Genomic DNA, 10,386 nt, shown 5'->3' with positions numbered 1-10,386 from the left:
GGGGGGCAGTCGCTGCATTCAGTAAGCCACTGTTGCATTTTACCCGTTTTCTTTTTGAACTCACTATTGTTTCTCTTGTTCTCTTGTTATATTTAGTAAATTCTTTTTATTCATCCTATGAATTCTCTTCTTTTTGCCCCTCCCCTATCTTACCAGAGGGGGGAGGGAGAGGTGAATGGCTGGCCACGAGGCTGCTGGCTGAGTTCAATCTTCCCCAGAGTGTTATAAAAAACTGATGCTTTTTCTGCCTGTTTAGAAGACTGACACACTTGCCAGTTATTAAGAAATAATCACTATTATGCAAATCAGAACCCTTAGCTGGAGGGCAGGGATTTGCAGGAGGAGGAAAGGAGCATGCAGTATTGCATGTTAGCAATGATACACTGATCTGAGAGCTTGAGCACTTCCAAGAGGAAATACTGCTGACAGTAATGCACTCCTCACTCGTGAACTGGCACCACCCAGTACTGACATACAGTACTGTCTGCAAGCCAAAACACTTGCCATGATGTTATTTGCTATCTAGGGACAAAAAGAATGAAAGGAGCAATGCTGCAGCAGTCAGGTGAAAGACAGTCAAAACAAATTAAATGGAGACTTCATTATTTAAAACAAAACACAAAAGAAATCCCACCAATAAAACCCCACCAGTGTTATTTAGATACACATATAATGACACACACACACACACAAAAAAAGTCTGATTTTGAACTCAGCAGGGAAGCTAGAATTGCAACACCCACAGAGAAAGAACATTATGTGGAATCGGACACTGCATAGCAGGCAAATAACTCAAAACAGTAAGATTAGCAAGACCAAATACAGTAATTTAGCATGACTGATGCTTACACTAATATGGCTCTTTTCTAATCCTACAGCATCCTTTAGCGATGAAAGGAAGTGATGGTTCGTAGGACTCTGGAGCCCACCTTCTCCCACAAGACAGAAAGTAATAACGCAGCTTTTCCTGGTGCAATTTCTGCATCTTTCCAGCAAGTCATCTATGGACTCCTTGTAGATGGGGACAGCACTTTGTGCTTTGACAGTCACACCTTCTTTAGCAAGGGTGCATACTGGCTCCAAAGAACTCCAGCTGTGCACAACGACCTATCAAAGCATATTGAGAGAGCACAAAGCTTAGAAGAAAAGTTACATTGTGAAAACATCCCAGCATCCTAGGTTTTGGATTGCTCATTCCAAGAGAGAAATGTTCTCCTGACAGTACCAGCTGATTTCTACCTAGCAAGAAACCCCACAAAGATTTAAACAATTTCAAACAGTCTAGATTTGTTGTTCTTGATCTGCAAGGCTTTTTGTTTTCTCCAGGCTCCTTGAGAGGAGGGGGTTGCCAATTCCCACCAAGGGAGTGCTGGGAAACGGAATTAGTAAGTGACTAATTTGTTGACTCTTTTTCCTCCCCTTCCTGATTAAGAAAGTCAAACAAAGGATTTTCTTGATATTTCTTAGTGTTATCTGATATAATCCAGCTGGGGAATCTAGAGTTTCTGCACAATCACTATTAAACAGAAGCAAGCTGCATCATCTTGAAAGGGATTATGGAAATTATATTAATACAGTAAAATACATATTCCCAGAGATCAGGCATGCATTATGAATGCACCCCCTATGTTTTAAGGAAAAAAAAAAAAAGCATAACTTGGAAGATAGGTACTTAATGACAATTGCAGCATTCTATCACTTCATACAATTTAGGTTATTTTTTACCTTAGTGGGGGTCTGCAGTCAGGAACAGATCTTAACTCCTTTCAAAAGTTTTAAATTCCAAATTTTCTTGAAGTGCAAAATACAGTATTCATCGGAAGCACCCTACTGTCAATGCTTATCTCGCATTATCACAAAATCTGAATTTAAACCCGTTAAAATAACTCAGATCAGAAAGAAACAATTTCATTAAGTGCAGTTCTACTCTACGAGCTGACCATCCAGAAACTGAAACCATTTTCTATACTATATATCACTATAAACAACCTCATAAATCTGAAAATTCATGGCACCCCACCAGACAGAGCAGTAAACTAGGAATTGACATACTCATGCTACTAGTTTCAAAATTACTAGTGAGTCATTCCAGGTCTCCAAGTCTATTTTTCCAGCCTTTTCACACAGAATGTCCTTTATGTCAGGAATTATATCTTATAGTGCAAAATGTCAGGTCTGGTTGCCATATGATTAACAGCAACAAAATGTAACAAGTTGAAAAGCAAGACTGTGTTCTACAGGACAGCAGCTCAACTCAGCAGCTCAAATACTGCTTAAGAAATCCTAACAGTTTCTATAGCATTATCAGAAAACGGTTAAGGCATCAAGTGTAAAATGGTGATATTACATAAGTGACCTTGCAATTAAAGTACACCTAAACGTTCTGTTGACATTTCAGAAAATAATCCTGTTCTTTTTCCCAAAGCAGTGTAGTTTGAGTACTGGCAAGCAATAGTACAATCATTTTTTTTTCCCCCACTTAGTCAGTTAATCTACCTCTAACACCCAGGGAACAGCTTTGTTAAGTAGTGAGGTACCATTTTTCACACCTCGTTCTGTTTAACCATCAACCCCTTTAAGATTTCAACAGAACACTTAATTTCAGGCCTCTATCTACAGGCTATAAACAAGGAACAATTCCTTGTTCTGTGAAGCAGTACACACCACTATGATAAAGGACAGTGTTGCCTCAAGATTAAAGACAAGAATTGCACCTTATTGTGTATGAACATGGACCTGCTGAAGGTTGTCTATACAAAGATGTGTTCAATCAGCTTCTCACATTTTTGCGAGACGAACATAAGGGTGGTGAGAGAGGTTTCACTTACCCTCAAAGTCAGCTTGTGGTCTGCATGAAGATCTGAGACACCATAAATGTACAACACACCTTTGTCTTCATAGGCCACAGGCAGCAGTGGTGCAAAGAAGTTCTGGGCAAAATAATGGAGCAGTTTCCACTTGCCACCATACTCTGAAAAGGGTTAAAGGGGAGAAAGATTCAGACTGAATCCAAGATTGCCTCAGCACATAATCCCTTCCTGTGCTCTGCGGTCCTGCTATGGCAATACCCTCCTCCACCCTTTTTCACCTCTATCAGGTGCAGAGAATGACTCAAGTTACTCTTTGTTTTCTTCCAGCCAAGGCTCTGCTCTGGAAATGGTCTACTGCTCATTCAAGTGGTTTTTTTGAGCTTCACCAAAAGGTCACATTTTTTAAAGCATTGGTCCTATCATTGCTATGCTGTTACTCAATTTTAAAAAGCCTTAAACACAAGTGACATTAACAAAACTGACAGAGCGTACCACATACTCAGCAAGCAGCTGGAGCATCTATGTTGTTGAGAATCCAGACAAACATGTGGGTGTTGGTGGCACTGCCACAAATTACCACCACTGTAAAGAGCTCAGAGTCTGACTTTTGATGCTTACACAAAGCACACTCTTCCCCTTTTTTCAATCCTTCTCTTTCAGTTCTTCCTTAGAGGAACATCAATATCAATGAAGACAAAAAAAAACACATTCTCAAAGCAAAGACAGCCCTGAGTTAGGCAAAATTAATTTGCCAAGATGTAGAGACAACACTTAATGTATAGGATTTGTAGACACGTGATGTAGATATATGCCAAATGGTTAAACTTTGCCTATTTGATGGAAAGCTATAGGTCATTACTTTTAATACTTTCATAGTCTGCCACGAATAAACTGGAAAACTCATCAAACATTGTGTCCTCTCCAAAAAATACAATTTTTCCAGATGCAGCACTGCCACAAAACCATTTTGAAAGAGAAGCTGCTTCCATTTCTTTCTCTTCATTTTTCATCTAGCACCCACTGTCAGCATTTTAGTTGTCTTTGCTCAACCATTTTCTAGTCATTGCAATGTCATTAAAAAGAAGTAGCAAGTCAGCTGCATCATCTCATAAGGAAAGGAAGTTAGATATTGGTTTCATTCTTGTTCCTGACTCTTTGTTTTATACAAGTTTCAAGTTCAGGGATGCTGAAAAATACTTCCATTAATATGTTTTGGTTGTAACTAATTACCTGTGTTTTGGTACTTGTACAAAGCTCTTAGCATTTTCAAATATTTCATAATTAAGGACTTCATCCACAGTGATGTAGCCTTTAAAGAGTGTATTTGTGGCTTTCATAGGCAGACCTGAACATGTTCTGCCTGGTCTCCACATAGACATGAATGACCTTTGTAGAGAGCAAAGTGCATTAGCTCCAGTTTAGCACCTTGCACATCCACCTTCTTTTCAGCAAGCTCACAACCACCTAGCTTGGAGAACAGACAAGAAGAGCTCATATCTGCCTGGAAAACCGATACAAGAGTCAACTGTGCTATGAGATCAGACTTGTCAACAAAATACAACCAGCATTCAAGTAATAGCACTGAAGCAAACTGAAGAGATGAAGCCTGAAAAAAAACTTCAGGAGAGGCTGCTGAGTTTCTTCAGAACAGACTGTTGATAAACTGATGAACATACTCAGCATACTGGTGCTGTTCAGTGTATGAATGAAGCCACATTCTTGCATTCCAAGGACAATTCTTGGCGGAAAATGTTGGTGATCTAAAGACGAATTCTGCCAAAACCAGGGAGTACTAGCAAATTACTTTTCAGGGCCATAAAACTTGAAAAGATGAGAGATTTGGATTGGGGATGGATTATCCAAAACAGAGTAAACTGCGGGGAAGCATTTGATCTAAAAAGTTAAAGCAATGGACCTTGTATGAGAAACGGGCACTAAGCCTATAACCTCAGGCTTTGGGAGGGGCTGAACTCTCTTAAGCCCTCAGGACTGCCACAAGACTCTCAGGAATTTCAATTGTCAGTACAACAGATATTGCTCACTGCAGGCCTCAGAGGCCACCACGAGCTCAGACAAGTTACCCAGCATGGGCTGAGGTTGTGCCTGCTAACTTGAATTTTTTCCTCAGCTTAATTTACATGATGAAAATCTATGCTTCAACTGTACATATGAAAATGAATAATGCAATTTAAGTAGAGCAGTTTCTGTTACTTACTGTAATATAAAATCCCATTTCTCTTGCCCTACCCTCAATTTCTGCTTTTCTGCCTTGATTTCCAACTGGATTATGTAACCACACTGTGGTGGTTACTGGAGGGAAAGAGAGGTTTGCTACCTAGGCAGCAGATACAGAGCTCCTCAAGAAACCTGTACAGTGGAGAAAACAACTCAGACTAAACTTGGCATTACACTTCCTCAGGCAAAAAAACAAACAAAGCAACCCAACCAACAAAAGCAAACAATCCACACACTTAAAAGTTTGTACCATTTCACAGTTCATTCTAGGGTTCAACTACTACAGCTATTGTTTTGGGATGTTTGAAAACATCACTAGTCTGCTTACCTCTGATCATCTTCTTAAGGTTCGTATTTCCCTTCCCAAAAAAACCTAGAGCCATTTTGAAGATCCAAAGATCAACTGCTGGAGCAGTTTCACACAAGAAGGTTCTTCCAAAGATAACCCTTCCAGCAACAGGATCTTGATAATACAATTGTCAAAGTAACTTCAGACAGCACAGAAAACAGAAACAGAAGCTCACCGATAAAAAAAAAAAAAAAGAAAGAAAAAAAAAGCCACATCCTTCAGCACATCTGTTGCCTTGATTTCCTTACGACCAGAGTCACAATTCTTGATTTAACAACAGGCAAACTGCATATAAAATACTCCCCCGGCCCCAAAAATGAATGTAAGAAATCTGGAGATCAGGTAACTATTGTGAGAAATCTCAGGGCTTAAACTTTACTGTTACAGAGGCTCTCAAATAAAAAACCAACCACCAAAAATTAAAAAACAAACCAAAAACAAACACCAACAAACAAAAAAACCCCATTAACACAGTTAACTAGCTCTCCATAAATTACAGGTTCGAAAACCTGTGAGAGGAGAACAGAACAACTTTATGGGGTTTAACGGCAACCCAAAAGCACTCCCTGGGGCTGGCAACCCGAAAGGCTTTACAAAGCCCTGCTACCTAGGGTTTAACGGCAACCCAAAACACTCTATCACTCACCTGACAAGTGAGGGATCTCAACCTCTAGGACCTGCTCAGGGCAGCGTCCCGACCCAAGGCACCTCAGGGAGTTTCCTTAGGCAGCGTCCTGACCCCCGGGGGAGAGTCCTCGACCGCAGCTGCTGCTCCAGGGGACGAGCTCAGAATGGCTCCAGGGGACTCCACTGATCCCCAGGCCCAATCTGACCTGTGGTCAATGGCGGCTCCCATTTGCCAAAGGCCCCAACTACCGCGAGGCCCTGAGAGCAAAGGCAGCCCCGAGCTGCTGCACTGCAGCAGCCAAGAAACTCTGCTCTCCTTGGGCAGGTGCACCTGCCACACAGGCATGCACGCCCAAAAGCAACAGCCCTGGGGTGGTTTTCTCCTCCTCCCCCCACATTTAAATGAATTTGTAAAGAAATCCAAGTTCCCTATTTTTTTTCCTGATAATAACATGGGGTCTGCACTCTCTGCAGTATCAAGCTTCAGAACAGGAAACTAAAATCCGATTTGCAATGAGATCCCAGTACCCCTTTTTCTGACTCTTCCCGGAAGCCTTCTACACTGATAGCAGGAGTGAGAACAAATAGTTCTCCTTGGACCAGATATTAAATTAATCACTTCACACCATTAAATGCAACCCGAGAAACATGCTGCTAGTTCTTTCCTCACCTCAGTCTCATGAATTCAGATCTATTATTCTCCATAACAGTTTGTGGTTTCAGCTCACATGGGGCCCTAAATATTGAATCTGCCATAAAAGCATTATCTGTTAAAGGGAATCTCATGACAACCAAGTTGGATACCTCAAGGTGACACTTGTGTGGGAGTGAGGTAAATTGCCATGTGTAGCCCAGAGCTTTTAACCAAAACACACCGCATAGATGTTAAAGCATTCAACATGGCGCAACCAGCTCCACAACCAGACACTAGCAATCAAAACCCAGTTGTGGTAAAAGCTGTTTGGTTCTCAACTGAAGGCGGAAGTACTATGACAGGAGTGCTGTGCTGTATTTTCATTCAATCTCAAGCAAACATCTTAAAGGCAAGTTAAAAGGAGAAACATTTGCTATTTTCTTCCCTTCCCCACCTCATGAGGAAACACTTCCACTTTGTACAGGAAATTATGTACGTCCCTCCATGGCTCTCCCTGAAATAGCAGATTTAAGCAAGCACTCATTGGTGATACTAATGTGACATCTAACAAGATGCAGAAACGTGGTTTTGAAGTGCAAATAAAACTAATTTATCTGAAGTTTTGCATAATTTCAGCCATTAGCATTTCAAAAATCCCTCTACCACATTGTCTAATTAAATGAATATTAAACCTTTCCTCATTTCACTGAGGGAACAGAACAAAACAAAAGGACAGCTGTATCTCTGCTGAGGTTCTTTTCTGTAAACTAATTTCAACAACATATGAATAATTCGAGTATTTGATATATTTTCTACAATGATGTCGGCTCTGTACTTAAAAAGACATTATTGGTCTCCATGGTCACTTCGTCTATCAATACACCTGTCTTTATAAAGAGACATTTTTCCAGGCATCTTTTTCTCTTGAGGCACTTAAAGCCTAAGAGCATCAGCCATTGCTAGAACCATAAAAATGAACACTGGGATATTCTATTTCCTAATACAAATCTAGAAAGTCCAGAAAGATGAGCATTATAGTTGGACCACTGCCTTAACATTAAAAAAAAAAAAAAACAAACAAAAAAACACCCAGCCTGTTTCTTCTACCAGTGTGTTTTCCTTTGTTGGTTGCAGCTACTTTGCCTGCATGAATAAAGGGAAAAAAAAGGAAAAAAGAACAAAAAGAAAAAGCTAGAAGGACAAACATCTTCCAGAGAAAGAGGGGGAGGATGAGGTGGGCTAATTTTTTTTAAAGCAAGGCCAAATAGCATTTTATACTAAGGACAGATCAAGAACTTCACACTGATGCTTAGATTTTTCCAGTTCACTCCTATTTCTTCAAATAAAGATTTTCAAAACAGAGTATAAGAGAAATAACTAAAATTGAAAGAAAATCTAACCAAGTACTATCCATAGAACAGCTTCTCCATTTCAAAAGGACTTCTACACAAAATGTTCAGAACATGAAACACAGCCACTTCCCTCACACCACACATTCCTCCCCTATTTCTTACTGCCTAAGTGACTTATCTATTTATGTCTGATTACTCCATTTTTGTGTTCTAAAAGGAAAAACACAATATATAATATATAAGGAGATATCATGTAAATAAATAGCATATTTGCAGAATAATCTAGTCACAAAGAGTGATTCACCTCACCTGACACTAAGTAATACACCAAATCTCAGGCTAGTCATCTACTCCTATAAAGAGTTTCTCAGAAGCTATGCTGGGTGAGAGGTGTCATATGAAATTCTATGACAATCAAATTCAGCATGGAAAAGTTAATTCATCACATTTATTAGACAGCTAAGGACACAATGAATAACACTCTAGAGATAACCATTTCTCCCACTTAGCCTTTATGTGCTAAATCCCATCCTCTCAGAACAGGATCACAGTTCTAGGTTTTTTGACAGCGTGCTACTGCCTACTGAAGGGAGAGGTTTTGATCGTTTTACCATGAGGGGACAGGGGGAACAAAATCAACCAAATCTGTTGGGATTCTGGGAAATAAAATTATGCATGGATGCTTCTTTTTACCATCCTACTAGCTCCCTCACTGTCCATTCTCACCCAGGGTGGCTGGGTACATACATGAGCTGTACAGCTGAGCCAATAAACATAATCAGGGATTTCTAGGACAGGCCCTTTATTTTGGAAACAGAATTTCTTATAGGACCCCAATTATAAGAGAGTTGATCTTTCTAATTTTAAAATAATTACACTTGCAAAAAAATGCAAATTTCTCTGGAAAAACCTGGATGATATATCACACACAGTTTCAGGAAGATCCTACTCTATGTAAGAAAAGCAAAGGTTGTTGAAAGTTTACCTCACAAAGGGGCGGTGCCCTGACTCTTAACCATCACTGCTTCCTAATAGGCAGCTTTGTCTGGCTTCAATGATATTATTTCCTTGGGAGAAATAAGAATACTGATTAAATAAAAAAAATGTGTTTTTAAGAAATTAGGAGTTATGTACAATTTTAACTTCTCTAAACTAAATCTTCCCAAAACAAGGGTAAGAGTTGATGGCTGCTAAACCTGAACTTAAACAGCAAAACTTCCAGAGGAAAAGAACCGTTTTGTTCTTTACCCCCTTCCACTTCCACAGACCATTACAATGGTCCTGAAAAAAACTCTTATAGAAAGCATTTCTAAAGGATGATCAGAAACATGTTCAAAGTTCTCAAAGTTGCCCGAGAAAGCAGAGCCATACTTCTTATTTTTCCAGATGAGGAAAACAAAACAAGTTGCTGCTTTTGACCAGACTCTCACAAAACTTACCCAAGGAAGCCCATGAAGGTGCCTGCCAAATGTCATTGAGTTGCCAGTAGAGAGCTCCCATTGTGTGTCCTTCTCCCTTGATTATTTCACTTTGACTAAAACGATAGAATTCAGTTTCTGTCTTTATACACTGAGCCTGCATCACCTTGGTCAACAAACACATAAAGAAAAAAAAATTTTGATGTGTTGTACTTTATATTTTACTTTACTTTCAAAGCATGTGTGTATAGACTAAAATACAACAGAGACTTCACAGCAATGGCACATAACATTAAACCTGAGCCTTCAAGAGTATACACCTGCAGTGCAGTGGGCCTCTGCTTGAAGGACATCTATTCCTAGCAGCCCCCAACAGCTTTACAAGCAGTTATCTTTTGAGAAACTCTGGAGGGTCTACTTTCTGCCTTCCATCCAGTGAAGATCACTGGGCAATAAACAGGGTCTTTGAAAGGCAAAGAGAAGACAAGGGAAAGAAATTTAAAACAAATAGGTATGTTTTCTTCTTAAAAATGTAAATAAAAAAACTAAGAATTGTAAGCTACACTACCTCCAGTATATGTTACCATGATGTTCACAACCCCAGTATACAGTCAAAATTGTGCACTGGAAGAGCAACCTTTCTTCACCTGCACTCCCACTTTCTTCTCTCCTTACCCACCTTGTCTTTAAAAAACACTTGTCAGAATTTTTCACTGGCCAAGTTCTCAATAGAAGACAATCAATCTGTTACTTTCTTCACAAAATATATTACTAGGCTGGGGAGGTATTACAGAATCACAGAATCATCTAGGTTGGAAAGGACCTTGAAGATCATCCAGTCCAACCATTAACCTAATACTGACAGTTCCCAACTACACCAGATCACTCAGCACTATGTCAACACGTCTTAAACACCTCCAGGGATGGGGACTCCACCACCTCCCTGGGCAGCCCATTCCAA

At 39.9% G+C, this 10,386-nt stretch overlaps 1 protein-coding gene across 1 annotated transcript in view; it reads right to left on the bottom strand.

The window, feature by feature from the left end:
• MANBA (mannosidase beta) overlaps positions 1 to 10,386 on the bottom strand; it is a 47,434-nt gene that overhangs the window by 7,075 nt on the left and 29,973 nt on the right. Inside the window, exons 11-13 of the mRNA XM_026847933.1 lie at positions 9,447 to 9,591; positions 2,829 to 2,971; positions 850 to 1,107 (exon numbers count right to left, since the gene is read on the bottom strand). Of these exons, the coding sequence (XP_026703734.1) occupies positions 850 to 1,107; positions 2,829 to 2,971; positions 9,447 to 9,591 (546 nt within the window). The remainder of the gene's footprint in view (positions 1 to 849; positions 1,108 to 2,828; positions 2,972 to 9,446; positions 9,592 to 10,386) is intronic.

Source organism: Athene cunicularia (assembly GCF_003259725.1).
Source record: "Athene cunicularia isolate RWA chromosome 4 unlocalized genomic scaffold, athCun1 chr4_part2, whole genome shotgun sequence".
NCBI lineage: Eukaryota > Metazoa > Chordata > Aves > Strigiformes > Strigidae > Athene > Athene cunicularia.
The sequence above is the reverse complement of the archived record's forward strand: the minus strand, read 5'-3'. Positions and strand labels throughout refer to the sequence as shown.